Here is a 17,733-nt window from a genome sequence, read left to right as displayed (position 1 = left end):
GTTAGGAAATACACAGCTTCTGTTTTCCACAACAGGGCTGTCTAAGTCCCTCATCCATCTTCCCTGTTGTGCAGAATGGAGAAGAATGGGACTCAAAAACACCTGCGACTCCAGGTCCAGGGTATATGGTGCCCCCTTCTGGCCTCTGTCAGCACTGCACACAGGTGGTACCCAATAAATACATGCATACATATAAATAAATTAAACATAAATCAATTTTAGGTGCTAAAAAGAAAATGTTAAATATGCTGCATTATGGATGAACCCTGAAAGTAACTAACTGAAAGAGTAAAGACCCAGAGGGCACATGGTTTGTAAGTATTATTATGGACATACTATTCCATATGTCCAGACCAAAAAAAAGTATATTGGTGGCTCCCAGGGCCTGGAGGCCAGGGATGAAAGGTAATAAAGTGACAGAGATAGATTGGGTGATAAAAATGTTTTGAAATTAGAGTGGTGATGGTTAGGTGGGATTACAAATATATTAAAAACTAGGAAATAAGCTAGAAGATACATTTGGGGCTCTAGTCTCATGACTGTATGGGAAGTTACCATAAGGCGAAGAGCCGAACCTCCACCTCCAGAGGCAGAAACCTGCAGGAATGACCCTGGCCACATGCAAGGGAACTGAAGTGTTGGCAGGGTGGCTGGTCCCTTTGTAAACTGAGTCACCGTACTGCCTTCCCTACCCTGGCCATGGGCAACAGGAGAGAAAGATACTTTGTGCTGTCATGGAATGGCTTTTTTAGTGGCTTTTTTAGTTTGTTTTTTGTTTTTTATTCTTGCCGGACTTGGGAAGGAACTCAAAGTCTCATCCATGCTGAGAAACTGCTGAGCCACATGCCAGTCAGACAGAACTTTTAAAAAGTCAACTAGAAATTGAGATAATGGGATAAAATGTCTTGATTTAAATAAGAGAGAAATTACTTTGAAATAGCAGCCCATTAAATCACTCTGAGAGTCAAATTCTTGCTGTGGGCTGCTGTCTGTTACAGTATTATAATGGGGCCCCTGCCTGCGTGCCATCACTGAGATCCTCTGACAGAGCCATGGATGTCCACATGAAGGCCACTCCTTCTGCTGTCTTGACCCTCCACCCCAGCTTCTAGCCTGGCGTCATTCTCCTGGCCCCCAACTTGGCTTGGTCCTCTTTCCTGGCCTCTAGCCTTCTGCTGGAAGGGCCCCTGCTCCCATTCTCTAGTGCTTGCTCTTCCACAGTGCTCGATGCCCTGCTCTCTAATTACCTGGACACCCCCCCCTCCCGCAAGGAGCTTCAAGCCAGAAAGCAGAGCCCAGGGCCAGCCTGTAATTTACGTGCACAATGCTTTTTGGAACATTTAAACACAGCTTTTAAAACGTCTGTGTGCAAAATGAAAAAAACAAAAAACAAAAAACAAAACCATTTGATTTCCAATATAGAACACCAGTTTAAAGTTTCTTCCATCTCCTGATGTTCTGAAAGAAACGTTTAAAAGTCAACACTTCGTAGCCCATGGCAGCTCAGTAACCAAGTGGGTTCCCTAGTAAGGGGAACAGGGACTGTCTCTGGCATGAACTCAATGGCTGGCTCTTTGACCTCCCCATCCCCTGTGGGAGGAGCGGCCTAGCTAGGCCACAGAGGAGGACATTGCAGCTAGTCCTGGTGAGCCCTGATAAGCTAGGGTCAGATGGAAGGGGAGGAGAACCTCCCCTATCAGTGGACTTAGAGAGGGGCAGGGAGGAGATGGGGGGTGGGATTGGGAGGAAATGAGGGAGGGGGCTACAGCTGGGATACAAAGTAAATAAACTGTAATTAATATAAAAAATACAAATTTAATTAAAAGTCAACACTTCAAACTTCAATAATTGCCACCTTCCCACAAAGGGGCAGGGGCTTCCCCGCGCATCATGTGAGCTGACCAGCCTACCCTTGGTCTTCCTTCGAGGCTTTGTGGCATTGGCTTTTGGCACACTTGTCTGCTTTGTCTCTGGCTGATCTTGCTGTTCTTCCACGCTTAGGTGGGAAATGGTCACGACAATTTCGTCTTTCCCTTCATCTTTTGGTTTCATTTCCACAAAGAGGAATCTCTCCTCTCCTTTCTTATCTGGTCCTCCCTCTGGCAACAGTTGGTCCTGTTCATCCGCAAACTGATAAGTAAAAATGAGCAATTAGAGGCAACATGGGTAATTACAATCTGATAAAATTCTTCATGCTGGCAAACTGCAGAACACTGAAGGAAGAGCAAGCGCATAAGACCGCTTATGGCCATTGAACGCTTGCTATTAAGCCATGGTTAATCTAGCGCCAGGGTTTCTGTGGTGACTCCATCTATGTCATTTTGTTTGTTTGGGTTTTTTTTTTGGGGGGGGGCAGGGTCTCAGGTAGTCAAGCCAGCCTTAAACTCACTATGTACCCGAGGGTGAACCTGAACTTCGAATCCTCCTGTCTCCACCTCCTGAATGCCAGAATCACCGTGGTGAGCCACCAAGCCAGGTTTATAAGGTACTGGGGATTAAACCCAGGCTTCATGCATGCCAGGCAAGCACCAAATGAACTGAGCTACATATCAAGGTCATAATATTAAAAAAAAAATACAATGTACCTTATATTAATAACATTGCTTCCTGTAACTTTTAAAACTCTTCACACACACATTTGTGTGCTTTATCTGTGCTTTATCTGTGCTTTATCTTATATATATAAGATATATCTATATTGATAGCCAGCCATAGCGAGTCGCTCATTACTTTACTGTATTTTATTTTCCAACTTCAAAATATTTTGTCTATACCTAAGATCGCACAAAGCCTCAATCTAAGAAAAACTTTACTTTTCTCTCTCCCACAAGTCTTTGGTGTGTAAGACTGAACCATACCTTCATCAGGACTGGGCTTTCACCCAAGTCTGGCTTTAACTCTTGGTCGTCCTCGGCCACCGGCACATTCTCCCGCAGCAGGTGAAAACGCATCAGCTCCAGCTCCTCCGGTGGGTAGAGCTCCTCCGGGATGCTGACGGTTACGCAGTGCTGAAGGCTGAGCTGGGGCTCCTGGTCCAGCCACAGCAGGGACGGCAACTGCAGCGTGCCTTCGGCCTGCGGTATTATCACTGGAAGCTCCTCAGAGTGCGGCACGCTCAGCCACCCCAGCCCCTGCAGGTGTACATCCTGGGACACCAGGCGTAAGGTCTGCAGGGTCAGGATCCGCCTGTCGCTCTCGGCCGGCACCCACAGAGGCAGCTCGGAATGCTCTTTCTGGGGCCCGGCATCCAGAAACTGGCAGCTGCTTTCGGCCTCCACCGTGACAGCACCCTCCTGGGCTTCCACCCCTTGTATCCCACCTTCCTCTTTTTCCTCCTCTAGGTCTCCAGGCTTGAACTTCTGCTCTTTGATTTGGGTGAAGTGCTCAGAAGGGTTAGGGACCTCAGCGGCAGCCATGGTGACGTGCCCTGACGGAAAGAGAGCGTGCAATCTTTACAGGGTGCAGAACGGCTGACGCCTGCGGACCTTGATCGAGGTGAGAAAAAGGGGGGCAACATTCCAGGCCAGTTTGGGCTCCATAGTGAGACTATGTCTCCATCTCACCCCCAACCGCTGCAAAAGTCTCCAGCGGGACTTAGGTTATAACCCAACATTCTAAGTCCCAGCTTGGGGGTGATCTGCTCTGGCATGGTCAGGGCTGAGCAAAATGGGGGACCAGCGCACGGTTCCCCACAGGCTCACCCTCATTAACCCCGTAGGACACCCGAGGTCTTCAGGACAGGGCAATGTCTCCTTTGGCCTCGTGGCTCTTGGCGGCCATGTGCACACGGCTCCCCCGGCTCCCCGCCCGCCTCCCCACCTCCACGTTCGCGCCCCGCCCGTTCCGCTCCACCCAGCCTCACCCCACAGCTATGCCCACGCCCCTTTGTGCTCCCCAGGAGGCTAAGGCACCTCAGGTTCTCACCACGGGGGCAGGACCTAGGCCGTCGACTGAGTGGCCGCCACCTTGCCACCTCGTGCTAAGTGGCTCTTTGTTCTGCAGCTGAGGCTGCCACCTCCGCTAGGAGAGCCGTGTGCAGGCGCGGGCGGGAAGAGGTGGAGCCAAGCGGAGGAGATGGGAGAAAGGCCGCCCTGGACCCCCAGGGGGCGCTGGAGTCCTGGGTGGGGTTGAGGGACAGAGAGAAAAAGATGGAGTCCTGAGGAGGGCGGGGAGTTCTGAGGGATGATGGACAGAGGGGAAAAAAAAAAGATGGGAGACTTGGGGTGAGGTGTGCTGGAGTCCTTGGGGATGGATGATGGACAGGTAGGAAAAGATGGAGTCCTAAAGGGGTCTCTGGAGTCGGGGGCTGAGGAGAGGGGTGGGGAGTGGGGATGACGGACAGGGAGGAGTGGTCCTGAAGGGGGCGCTGGAGGCATAGTGGTAGATGATGGGCAGGAAGGTCAAGGAGAGGTCTAGAGGGGACACTAAAGTAACAAAGGAGGAGGTGGAGGGAAGCCGACCTGGAGACCATGGGAGTACCGACAAGGTCAGTGCTTCAGAGCACAGTCCTGCAAAAGGTGAGGAGGCCTGTGTGTAGGGGGTGCTGGGTGGCAGAATGGGGTTCCGAAGGAATCTTGCGATGTAAGGTGGAGGGCCACAAACCTCGTGGGCACAGGAGTGATACAGGCGCTGTGAGGGGAGACAGAAGGAACTAGGGAGGCCAGAGGGAGATGGATGGAGACAAGGAAATTCCATTGAAATTTTGGAATATTGGAAAGTTGTAAAACATATCTTAAAAAAATAAATCAGCGGGCCTCAAATGTGTCGTCTTCGACCTTGTGTTCATCTTCAACCCACCTGCAGCCTTTACTCAAGCAGCTCCGGGTGCCATCGGACAGGTGGAGCCAGGGCAGACGCTCAGAGATGGAAGGCTGGAGGCACATGCCAGGAGGCCTGGACCTCCGTGGGACCATAGGTCCCTTTCAGGTCTTTCCACTTGATAATGTTCCCAATAGAAGCATTCTTTGTGGGCAGGTAGGTGGTGAAGTGAAGTGGATGGAAAAGAGAATGGAAATTGGGGGGTGATGGTGTGGCAGTGCAAACCCCAAGGTCAACAGGACCTTCCCTCAGAACCCCTCACAATCGTTGGAGTTTTTTTTTTTCTTGCATTTCCACAGCTAGGTGTTTTGCTTTACCGCTGTAAAGGTAGGGCTCTTAACATTTAGCACATTTCAAAATTGTAATCTAGTTTGCTGGTTGTGAATAAACACATTTGTATGTTGGGGTAAGTCTCAAAGGAGAGCACACAGTTTGAGGAACAGGCTTTAAAAAAAAAAAAGTGACCTACCCGGTTTTCATAGTCTTGATTCAAACACACTCCCTAACACACCTGGGTGTGGACCTCCCTCGTATCTGCAGCCAAGGAGTTTTTCCACGTCTACACGGATGCTTTCTCTCTTAACCTGTTCCCCCAGCACTTCCTCAGAGCTGTTTGTCTCTTTTGCATATGTTATACACTCAAAGATTTTTTTTTTTTAAATTCTAATAGTGCTCAAGACAATTTTATCAGAAATTCTCATACCATTCATGAGTTAGATTCTTAGGCTTTCTCCTCACATCTGAGATTTGTGTGGGTGGAGTGTGTCTGTGTGTGTGGTGTGTTTGTGTGTGTTATGAGTCTCTCGTGTGTGTGTGTGTGTGTGTGTGTGTGTGTGTGTGTGCATGCGAGTGCTGGAACTTGAGCTGGGAAGATAAATATTTGGAGAGCCTAGTGAAGAGTGCCGTAAGAACTTTTTAAAAGAATCACTTAGATGACTTTTTCTGCTTGAACAGTATGCACTTGTTCGGGGTCTTCATGGGTAATTTTGCAGCTAGAGGATTTTCTTAGGATATACATTATAGATTGATGTTGAAATTAAAAAAAATAATTAAAAACTCCACTGCAACTCTCTCTCGACTATGGCCCAGCTGAACTATTTTTTTCATTATTGTTTTTCATTAATTATTTATTTTGAGTCAGGGTCTCCAAGTGGTGGGAAGAACCTGAGGCAGCCTAACCCTTTCTGTGGTTCACTCAGGATTTTCTCTTTGTCTGCTTGTTGTTTTGAGAGAGTCGCATGTAGACCAGGCTGGCTTAAGGTGCTAAATCCTACTTCAGTCCCCCTGGTTCTGGGATTATAGGGGTGTCCTTCCACATTCAGAAAACTTACATTTTTGAGGCGTGGACCCCAGGTTCATGCTAAACAAGGGCTCCACCACTGAGATATGCCAGAGGCTGTTGCATTTGTTTGTTTTTTCACGGAGTTCTTGCTGTGTAGCCTAGGCTAGCCCTGAATTTCTCTATCTTCCTGCCTCAGTTCCCTGTGCTAGGATTATAAGCGTTTACCGCCTGGCCTAGCTTGCTTTCCATTCTTCTAAATGGCTCCAGGGGGCAGCAAAATGGCCCAGCAGGTAAAGGGCTTGTTACCAAGCCTTCTTATAGAAGTTTGATCCCTGGAACCTATATGAGGAGAAGAGAAAATTATTTTTTTTTTCCTTCACCTTTGTTTTTTCTCCTTGCTTTTTTATTGCTTAAAAAATATTCATTTTATTTTGTGTATGCATTTTGTCTGCATGTATATATGTGCACCTGTGTATGTCTAGTGTCTGGGGAGACCAGAGAGGGTCTTCAGAATCCCTGGAACTGGAATTAGGGATGTTTGTGAGGTGCCATGTGGGTGCTGAAAACTGAACCTGGATCCTCTGCAATATCAAAAAGTGTTCTTAGTCTATGAGCCATTTCTCCATCCTGCTCTCTCTTTTGAGATAAGGTTTCATGTAGCCCAAGATGGTCATGTACCTGAGGATGACCTTGAACTGGTGAGCCTCCTGTCTCTACTTCTTGGATGCTGAAATTACTGGTTTGTGCCAGTGTACTCAAGCTCAAGTGCAGATATAGGTATAGATAGATATAGATATATGAATGAGACATAGGCCAGTGAGAGGAGGGATGTGGGAAGGGAAATGAGGTAGACCGAGAGGAGCAGAGTGGGAATTTCATAAAAGGAGAAAGCTGAACTGTTAGCATACTTTTGGGGAAAAAAAAAACTTTCATTTACATTTATTATATCTTTTTTTCTCCCTACTCCACCCCAATGCCTTCCAACACCCCACCACCAAGTCGGAGAGAGAAAGGGTTAGTGGGAGAGGGGGCGCAATTTTCTTTCTTAGTTGCTTCCTGCTGGTTAGGGTTGTCGGGTTCCTTGGAGCCAGTCCAGTCCTTGTTTTAGGAGATCTAAAACCTCTTGTTTGACAACAGCAACCAGGAGCAGCAAGGGGGAAGCAGGAGCAGCCTTGCTCTTTCTACCTGTGCCACACTCTCTGGGCTCTGGCGTTTATTCTCTCTCCAGGGTCCTCAGATTTAAACTATTTGCAGCTGGCAAGGATCTCCCCTCTGAGCCTGCAAGGAGCTCCCCTTCAAGCCTGCACGAGGCAAACTGTCTGCTGCTTGGACTATCTGAATCAGTCCCACACCTGGGACCCAAACAAAAACATGTTTACATCCACAACACTGAACTGGGAAGAAGGAAGAAGGAGCTGAAGAGAGGCCCCAAAGATGGAGGTGGGACAAGCCCTCCCTGTTCTGATTTTGCTTGTAGTCCTGGAGACGGTATTTGGAAGGGGGCACCTCTAAAAGCTGTGCTGGTTTTCTGCTGGTGGGCCTGAAAACTCAGGAACTTTAGCACAGTGAGGTGTGACCCCAGTTTGTACTCACACCCCCATAAAGCCCTAGCTGTCCTGGAACTTGCTCTGTAGACCAGGCTGGCCTCAGACTCACAGAAATCCTCCTGCCTCTGCCTCCCTTTAGACACCCCACAGCATCTTTGTCTTAAACACTAGGTAATATTTACTTGTTTCTGCTGCTAAGAATATTATATAAAAGTATGTTTAATGTCCCTAAACATTATATTTAATTTAACACACTCATTTTAATATACATTGTAATTAAGGTAAGAAAAAATATACGCATGATATGCAAACACAGCTGCACATGATATGCAAATGTATACCTGCTGGTGAAAATTCAAGTTCGTATTTGCATGTGTTATACAAAAATATATTTGCATGTGATAGCCATGTGTATGCGTGTATGGTCCCTATCTATGCTGTGTGGGGTGAGTAGAAAGCTCTAGGTGGGCAGGGATCTCTGGCACCTTTACCTGACTGGCCCTGGCAGCTATTGCTGGAGAAGACCAGCCCTAGAGATAGTCCTCTAGCTTTTTATGATTCCTTCTTGCCACCTTGCTAACCCATATGAAGGCTGCATATGATTTGCATATAATCTGCATATCTTACAAGTTTACAGGATGTCATGGTGGGTATGTTTTTATTACCATATAGTGGTGAAACCTTCCAGTGCTTTTGACTTCGTCCAACAGCTGTTTGTTTGGCATTAGTAGTGACCCTGGGGTATGCTTTAAGGGCCTTTATCGTTGGAAAGTGGGTACCCAGAAGGCTTTTATGAGGGGAGCTCTGTCATCCAGCACTTCCACCTTGGACCTGTGTGTACCATTTCCCAAGATGGACTTAGGCTATGTAAAAGCTGGAAAGAGAATTAAACACCCGAGGAGGCAGCTGTGTGGGCTGGGGCTCTTACAGAACTGCCCAGACTGTGTGTGCAGCTTTCATCACCTGCTAGTGTCTACAGAAAGAGTTGGCACATTGGCTGTTATTTTGTCACATGGGGACTGGAGATCAAACTCCCCAATTTTCTCCTGCATGGTTTGTCACTTCTGTATCTATTTCTTGTTGCTTTGAAGCTGAATTAGCAATGGGTGTGAAGATTATTACTTAATCTACACTTCCATGGAAAATTTGATCCTTCTAAGTGTCGAAGATAATTTGTACCAAACCAAACAAAACAAAACCAAATAGCTTTTGTCCAAAATGTTCCTGAGGTCACTCTGATTTCAGCCAATTGCCCAGGAGTGATTGCGTTGGCACGTGTCAGTGGCCTGTTGGGCAAGCATTGTTTTTAATACCTGCCATTATACTTTGAACTTTGACATGGACATGGAGGGAATGTACTGACTTCATGGGCAACTCAGCACTGCCTTGCACTTGGACGCTCATGGGGACTTTGGGGACAGACAAAGCAACAGATTCTCAAAACCAGAAAGTTCGTGAGTTGAAGAGGCGGTGCACAGGAGGAACTGTTACATAAAAGTGTCTCTGGTTTCCAGAACTTTCCAGAACTTCACTGGTAAAGTCTCCATGTTATCCTGTTGACAGCTGGAGAAGAAAAGCTCTGTTAAATTCAGCCTGATAGACCCTGCTGATAAGCAGCCTTGAGAGGGGTTTTCCAGCCCACACCTGATAGAAAGTTTCAGTATAGGGGTGCTGAAGGGGATCATGCCGGGATGCTGAAGCAATCCCCATTTGCCTTTGACTGGTACAAAGAAAGAATGAGGTGTGCTGTAAGGACTTTGAGGTGAGAGTATCTTGAATTGGGGGATGGGGTGGGGGTGGGACATCACGGTCAGAAGATGGAACCAAAGGAATGGAAAAAGAGAGTTTCAGAATGTGCACCAAGCTTTGGAGGTGGGGGATGGGCTGAAAGCAAGGAAAGAGGACTCTAGAAACTTTTTACAAAAAGCAAAGGAGGGGACTGCCCCCAGAGTCCGGAGGAAGGATGCGACCCTCCTCACCAATTCTCTAGATGTCCACAAGGTGCATGTATGTTCCCAGAGCTCTCCAGCTTGAGCAGAAAGATACTTGTGCAACTTGCATCTGAATGCCCGAGGCCCCCAGTTCTCTCCTTGGGGCTATCTCAGACTCCCAACCTGCTTCCTGCTTTCCTTGCCAACCTCCCCCTTTACCCCCAACCCTAAGCAGGGCCCATTGTTTGCTCCTTGCATTGGCCTCCACAGCCTCTCCCTTGGGGATCTCAGTGTTTTTCTTGGTGATTTCCGAACACCGCATGGGTGGCTTCTGTTGGGGCTCCAAACCCCCAGCTTGCTCATGTTCCTCTAAGGTGCAAGCACAGCCTGCCCAAAGCAGAGTTCTTCCTCCCTTCCTCACCCTGAATCCTGCCATATTCCGGGCTTCCCCTATCCTCAGTGGAAATCTTTGTACATGCTCCTTTTCTTGCAACAGCATCTATTCAGCAAATGGACCTACCTCAGCAATCCGTCCAGAGTCTGGGCCCCCAACCCCACCTTCTTAGCTCCCACCCAGATCTGGCCAGCACCATGCTACCCCCTCCACATTCCATCATGCTCCAGGCAGAGCCCCTTCGTAGCCTTCAGAGCTGATGCCCACCCTCTCTTCATTTGGGCTTCATGATTGCCACATGGTCAGCCCTTCCACACTGCGCCTTGTTTCTCCCGAAGCCCTCAGGCCTGATGTCCCCTGGAGGACTCTGCTCCAGATTCTCCTTCCAACACGGAAGAGTCTGGTCTCCAGAGCATCAAGGCTGGCCCTTTTTATCTTCTGCAAATCTTTGACTGCCTGTCTTCTCAAAGGCCCCTGAAGTAAAGTAGAACCCCCCATTCTGTTGTGGGCGGCCTCAGTGCTTCAGGAACAGCAAGTGGCATTTCTCAAGAAGATGGAATTTTCCTACTCTGTTGGCAGTAACATCCGGGTGACACGTGTGCCACTCCTGTGCCAGGTGAGTATCTAAGTGCAGGAGATAGTCTTCAGATGTTTACCAAGAAAGCACGCCCAAGAAGAGACAGGAACAATCACCTTTTCTGGTTTTGTTTTGGTTCATTTGAGACAAGAGCTTGCTCTGTCATCCAGGATGGCCTTGAACACCTAATCCTTCTGCCCCAGCCTCCCTTATGCTGAGATCACAGGTGTAAACCTAGCTCAGGAATGCAGCTGTCTGCAATCTGGTTCTGAGTAGCTTTTCCCAACCCCCCCCCCCTCAGCACTAGGGATGAGTCTAGGACTTTTCACTTGGTAGGTAAGGGCTCTACCAGGAAACTACTCCACTGGCTTCTCCTGGTTCGGAGGCTTCATGTTTGTGAGGACTGTGTGGTGGTCTGGCTTCTCTGTACTCTTAATGGAGTGTATTATATTAGCTGAATGTAATATGCACCTTAAAACGTTAACTGCCAGACTTGTAAAAGTTATAAGACTGTATACTCTAATCAAACAGTGTGAAATCTGGTTCCCAGGGAGAAGCTGCCAGAACATTCTTAGCCAACCTCTGTTGCTGAAAACGCCCTTCACTTTTTTTTTCATGTGTGTGGATGTTTTGCCTGCATGTATGTCTGTATACTAATTGTGTGTCTGCCCACAGAGTCCAGAAGAGGGCACAGGATTCCATGAAAATGGAGTTATAGATAGTTATGAGAAGCTGTGTGAGTGGATGCTGGGAATCGAACCCAGGTCCTCTGAAAGAGCAACCAGTGTTCTTAACCACTTAGCTCCTGAAGGCACCTTTGGCTTTTTATGGACACGAGTTCCAAAGTCAGTTGCAGAGGAGAATACTAAGCCCCAGTCTGGGAAGGGGGAGGGGAGAGAGAGAATTCACCTCTTGTGAAGGACACATTCAGGAGGATAAAGGGTTGCAGGACATAGATTCTCTCAGGACAGCAAACAGCCTTTTGTCTGGCTTCCTCTTGTGAGAGCTTGCCAAGAAGTCGGGAAGAAAAGAAAGGTCCAGAAGACAGCTGAGCCTGGCCACACCTCCCAAGGAAAGAGTGGCTCAGTTCAGCTCCCCTCTGCACTTTTCTTGGCAATATGATTGTCCCAATTTTGACACTGCCCAGGTGGGCTTTCAGATGTGGCTTAGTTAAGTACTTGCTTAGCTTGCACAAGCCCCTGGCTCCCATCACTAGTAGGGTGCAAGCCAGATGTGATAGTACACACCTGTGATCCCAGCATGCAGGAGGTGGAGACAGGAGGATCTGAAGTTCAAGGTCATTCTCTGGCACATGGCAAGTTCCAGGCCAGTCTGGGCCACACAAGGCCCTGTCTCAAAAAGAAACAGAAGAGGAGGAAGAGGGACATATCAGCTTATTTCTCTCTCTCTCAGTGTGTCTGTGCGTGTGTGTGTGTGTGTGTGTGTGTGTGTGTGTGTGTGTGTAGAAAAGGGGAGAGAGGCCAGGGCAAGGGAAGACAGGACACTAGGTACAGTGTGTTAGCTAACACACTGCTCTGATTGGCTCCTGTAAGTGGGACACACAAGGCTGACACAGGCTCAGGGGAGTGTGTGAGGTGTGTGCATGTATACACACACTTGTGTGCAGGATCTCTGGCAGTCAGGATGCAGATCAGTCCTGCAAAGCTTGTGTCACACTGCCCCGCCCACCTTCACTCTCTTCCTCGATCCCAGTGAAGGACTCGAGGTTCTGACCCTCCTAGGACCTGGCTGAGGTCTTAGGAGAACACTGGCTGCTTTCACAGACTCCGGTGGGAGGCCTCCACCTGTCTCGTCTGGACCCGAGGGCCTGAGGTGCCAGTACTAGAACCCTAGACCAGGCTGCCACTGGTGGAGACCGTGCTGATTTTAATCCCGAGGACGCTTACTCCAAAGTCATTCTGCTCCACGCAGTCACTGGGGGCCCAGTTTCTGCAGGGGCGGACATTGTCTGAGGTTCATTTCAAGGCTAGAGCCAGGGTGTATGTAGAGAACCCCACTCATGCACGTAGAGAACCCCTGGGCCCCTCTGGTCTGATCCCCTTCCCCTTGCAGCATGGGGGTGGGGCGGTGGGGTGTCCTCAGTCCTTAGTTGCATTGCTTGGTTAAACGTGACGCCACAAAGGAGCCTGTGCTGTGGCTAAATGATGTACTTCTAAATCTAAGATAAAGATCTTGAAGTAGCTTCTCTGGGGGACCAGGCAAGTCACTGTCTTTGGATGAAGGGGGGCAGAGTGTTGTTCATGGTAACACTCAGTTTTGGGTCCAGTAGACTGTAGCAGGAGAGGGGTGCTTCAGGTGTTTCTGGGTGCACAAGTCAAGTCACCCCAGTTTAAAACTGGTGACAACTTAAAAGAAGGTCAAATGTTCTTGCCAACGGAGCAAGAGACCGGTGGAGCTGATCCGGTGTGATCAGCTGCAGGCGACCTGTGCTCTGGATGTTTGTTCGCTGACCCTCATTTTTCCGTTCTAGGTTCCAGAATCCGAAGAGCAGGAGGAAGCTGAGTGGTGACACTTGGAAGTGCTTTAGTCATTCATTAAGTCGTTGCTTTTGTCGAGCGGGTGTTGTGGCAACTTTAATGATTAACAGTGTGCAGTGCTCTGGAGCCTGCCGGCGGGATGCTGGGGTCTGCTGCCTTGGTTTACCCCCTGGGGATATGGGATGGACATAGTGTGCTGGGTACCTGGCCTCTACCTAGACTGACTACAGAGCTAAGTCCAGGTCCAGCACTGTGTGTGCTGTTCTCACCACCCAGCCCTCTCCAGGCCAGCACTCTGGAACGGCCTGTTGGCCTTTGTGATTTCTATCACCTTGATCAGTCCTGACTTGGGGGATCCAGGTCATTGTCCCACTAGCTGCCCACTCCCAGCAGGGCACAAATTTCGGGACAGGAACAGCAAGACAGCCTCTGGCAATTTCAGTTCCAAGCGCTAGGTTGTGTTGTTAGGGGTAGATCAGAACTCTGACCTCCTCAGGGACACTCCCCACATAAGACTCACACTGCTGTGAAGTAGTATAGGCTAGGAGAAGCACAGAGCTCTAGGGATTTGCTTATCTACCTACCTTGTGCTGAGCTTACAAGGATGCCGCCATACCTGGCTTTTTAAATGTGGCTGTGAGTTTGAACTCAGGTTCTCCTGCTTGTATGACAAGTGTTTTATTGGCTGAGCCATCTCCCCAGCCTCCTACAAGAAAAATTTTAATAAGCCCTAAGACATCTGATTGTGGCCATCTTTCTCCAGTACTCAAGGACCGACATTGGTATGTATGTGAGTGCACACACACACACACCCACCCACAAACACACACACACACACCATGGGGGTTACTTCGTGGATAAGCACCTGTCTCTTTTTATGAATCAACCTCTAAAACTACTTTAAGGACCCCGTAAATTACCCTCCCATGTCAGCTTGGCCACCTGAGAGTGCTGAATGCATGCCCCTGCCTCCTTCCCACCTCAGAGCCCGTAGGAGGTTGGAGAAGACACAAGGTCTAGCTCCTGTAAGCATGGACCTTAGGAAAAGGCTTGGGTTTGGCAGGAGAACGCTGGAGGAATGTAAGCCAGGGGAGCATTTTAGAAATTTCTTTGGATAGAAGAGATAGCTCAGTGGTGAAGAGTGTATACTTGGGCTGGAGAGATGACTCAGAGGTTAAGAGCACTGGCTGTTCTCCCAAAGTTCCTGAGTTCGATTCGCAGCAACCACATGGTGGCTCATAACCATCTATAGTGAGATCTGGTGTCCTCTTCTTGCCTGCAGATGCAGGCAGAATACTGTATAAATAATAATAAATCTTTGGAAACTTTTATAAAAAAAAAAAGAAAGAGTGTGTACTGCTTTCCCAGAAGATTCTAGGGCCCATGGGGAATGACTCACAGCCACCTGTGACTCCTGCAGCAGGGACCCCACACCGTCTTTGGGACTCAGCAAGTATCTGCGCTCACACATGTACATACCGACACAGACATATACACATACTTAAAAATTAAAATAGATCTTTAAAACTCTTTGTGAGGGGGAAACTTCGCTGCCAGCCTAGGCTGTGTCGTGAGTGCAAAGACAGCGGGCTTTCACTGCTTGACACAGCCAAGGCTGGTGGCGAAGGAAGCCGCTCTCTGCGCGTTGGATTTGAAAATCTGGCCCGGGAGGAGGCCGGATGTCAACTCCTCCCATCCTGTTGTGTTACTTTACTCTCGCTCCAAGTATAACTCACTCAGCCCTGGCCTGCAGCTTAGGGGGTCTTGTCCCCCTCTTTCCCACTGCAACCTTCTGGCCCTTTTCCTCTCTCAGAGATGTCACTCATAGGTCCCTAGAACAAACCTTTCCTCAGCCCGTGGCCAAGGACACCTGATCGCCGTGTCATGTGTCCTTGCCTTCCCAGCCGGCACCTCTACTCTACCTGTGCTGTGTGTTCCTCCGTTCTGAGTTCCTAGCTTCCCTGAGGGTTCAGACTCAAGAGGAGAGGGCCTGGTCGTTATCTCCCCCTCACCCCCCCCCGCCTTAAAGGCGTCTGACTGACATTCATCGGTGGCACACATCCAAGAGCTGGACACATCCAAGACACTCAAGAGTGAAGGGCACCAGGCAGCACCCAGCAACCAAGAGGCGGCTTGAAGTCGCCTAAATGCGGCCTCCCAGCTGTTGGCTGGGGGACTCCATGACCTTGGCTGTTCCAGAACCTCTGTGGGGCAGACATGAAGGTAGAGGACTCTGGCCTCCATTGCTAACGTTACTCCCACACACCTTTGATCTGTGCTAGAACTTTCTATCAGGCCTGCTTCCTTCTGAGGAATATCCTCTGGCTTCTTGCCAGCAATCGGTCATGATGCTGTGGACTCAGCTGCCTGTTAGCAATTAGCCTGGACTTTAGTTTGTTTTTGAAAGATGAATTTAGAAGTAATTTTCTAATTAACCGTGGTTGTCAAGTAAAGGGGGGACAAAGTCTCCGTCTGGGCCCAGACAAGACCACAACGTGGCTGGCTGGAGCCTCTTGAGGGACCTGAGTGATAAATTCAAGGAACTGGTGGATCAGAAACCAATTAGCTTGTGGCTTCTGCTGCTAATGGGGGAACAGCACCGGGCGGAGTGGGCTTGCTGGAGAGTGGAGTTCCGATGGGCGAACTGTGGCAGTTGAGCTAGCAGAACTGATGAAGGGACACGCTTCAAGGACTCCCGTGTTCTTAGGGCCATCACATCGTTCATCTGCGTTTGATGGAACGCTTCTGAGTTTGCATTGTTGGTGCCTGGGTTAAAGATGTAATAGCTACCAGCATCTGTTCTAGATAATAAAGCCTTAAGGCACGGGGATGGGAGGGGGCATTTGTCATGGGGCTTATATCTATGGGGGGACGTTTTTCAGAATGGTTACTCCCTGCAAAACTGCTGCACGCAAGCCTGGCGATATTTATAAGGCAGCTTCTGTGTTATTGTTTGTGTGACTCTGGGCTCTCTTTCCCTTCCCCTGTACTGAGGACTGAACCTAGGTGCTCGCATAAGGCCGGCAAACCTGTCACCGAGCTGCTTCCTAGACCTCTTGTTTTGTTTTGGTCTGATTTTTTGAGACAGGGTTTCTCTGTGTAGCCTGTAGGCTGTCCTGGACTAGTTTTGTAGACCAGGCTGGCCTCAAACTCACAGAGATATGCCTGCTTCTGCTTCCCTGAGTGCTGGGATTACAGGAATGCGCCACTGTGCCCAGCTTTCCCAGCCCTCTTTTAACTTTTGTTTTGAAATAGGAGCTCACAGGCTGTGAACTCATGATTCCTCTTCCTCAGCTTCCAGATAACAGCTTGGGTGACAGGCCTGTGCCACTGAGCCTGGCTGTGATTCTGCTTCCTTAATAGTCTCCTGTGGTCATGGGTTAATGTCACAGGGCAACCAATGTCACAGAGGGCCTGGGGGAGGGGGTCATCTTGGTGTTGACTCTTGGCTTAGAGCTTGGCTGCCAGCTCAGGGTTTCAGATGTCTGCTTCTTTCAGATCTCTGTGGGGAGGTAACCAGACACAGAGGGCACTGGGGCATCCAGAAGGGACCAGTTTCTTACTTGAAAACCAAAAGCACCATGCCTCTAAGGTAGTAAATGCCCACCCCTTGTAGCTATTGCTAAAGATACAGTCTCACAATGGCTGGGTGGTGAGGTCTAGTCTTGAAGGCTTGCCCCAACTCCATACCTTGAGTCTGAGAGTATCTCTTGGGACTTCATTGTGTATTCCTGGCTGTTCTGGAACTTGCTCTGTAAACCAGGTTGGCTTCAAACTCAGAGATCTGTTTGCCTTGGCCTCCCAAGTTCTGAGATTAAAGATGTGTGCCCAGCTAATGTTAATGGCCTTTTGTTTGTTTGTTTGAAATTCTCTGTGTGTGTGTGTTTTTTTGAGACAGGGTTTCTCTGTGTAGTCTTGGCTGTCCTAGAACTTGCTCTGTAGATCAGGCTGGACTCAAGCTCACAGAGATGCACCTGTCTCTGCCTCCCAAGTGCTGAAATTAAAGGTCTGTGCTGCTACTCCCTGTTTGTATCTCTTGGTACTTGTCCCCTTGAAGGACAGAATTCAGTCAGGAGACCTACATGGATTAAACAGAAGTTTACATAATAAAACCAAACAAAACAAACACAGAGAGTTGGAGTGTGCTTCCTTAAGGCAGGTAACAACCCAGTGAGTTACTAAGCAGTTATTAAGCAGAGAATTATTAAGTTGTGAATTGCAAAGACGTTTTTGGGAATATTTCTGAGGTGGGTGACTCTTCTGGGGGTGTGTAGAGTATTGATTATAACTAGGTAAATCTCTTCCTGCTTCTTGTCCTTCAGTTATCACTTTCAAGACTCAACCTACATTCTTTTTTTAAAATACATTTTTTCTTAAGATTTATTTATTATGTATACAATGTTCTGCCTGCATGTACACCTGCACACTAGAAGAGGATACCAGATCTTCTTACAGATGGTTGGGAGCCACCATGTGATTGCTGGGAATTGAACTCAGGACCTCTGGAAGAGCAGCCAGTTCTCTTAACCTCTGAGCCATCTCTCCAGCTCCTCAACCTACATTCTTTTATCCACTTGTGTGACTCTTTTCTGGGAAGATGTGAACATTTAAATGTCTCCTCACTCCAGATAGAAGATGTAGATAAGTGAAAATGAAAAGAAAATTAAAAGAATCTACCCAAGTTAA

At 48.5% G+C, this 17,733-nt stretch overlaps 1 protein-coding gene and 1 long non-coding RNA gene across 6 annotated transcripts in view; one reads left to right on the top strand and one right to left on the bottom strand.

Annotated features, from left to right (window-relative positions):
• The window catches only part of Ctcfl (CCCTC-binding factor like), a 21,859-nt gene extending 18,443 nt beyond the window's left edge, over positions 1-3,416 (bottom strand). The window contains exons 1-2 of the mRNA XM_021657019.2: positions 2,859-3,416; positions 1,911-2,130 (exon numbers count right to left, since the gene is read on the bottom strand). Coding sequence (XP_021512694.1) covers positions 1,911-2,130; positions 2,859-3,416 — 778 coding nt within the window. The remainder of the gene's footprint in view (positions 1-1,910; positions 2,131-2,858) is intronic.
• Positions 1-17,733, top strand: part of LOC110560878 (uncharacterized) — a 24,036-nt gene extending 6,303 nt beyond the window's left edge. For 3 of the 5 annotated variants that reach the window (XR_009591562.1, XR_009591561.1, XR_009591559.1), the window contains 3 exons: positions 3,342-3,495; positions 4,804-9,409; positions 10,443-13,781. This is a non-coding gene — a long non-coding RNA (uncharacterized LOC110560878). Of the gene's footprint in view, positions 1-3,341; positions 3,496-4,803; positions 9,410-10,442 lie in introns of all 5 variants that reach the window. The other 2 variants (XR_009591560.1, XR_002477152.2) reach the window with 2 other exon arrangements.

Source organism: Meriones unguiculatus, chromosome 4 (assembly GCF_030254825.1).
Source record: "Meriones unguiculatus strain TT.TT164.6M chromosome 4, Bangor_MerUng_6.1, whole genome shotgun sequence".
NCBI lineage: Eukaryota > Metazoa > Chordata > Mammalia > Rodentia > Muridae > Meriones > Meriones unguiculatus.
This window is presented reverse-complemented; position numbering and strand designations above follow the sequence as displayed.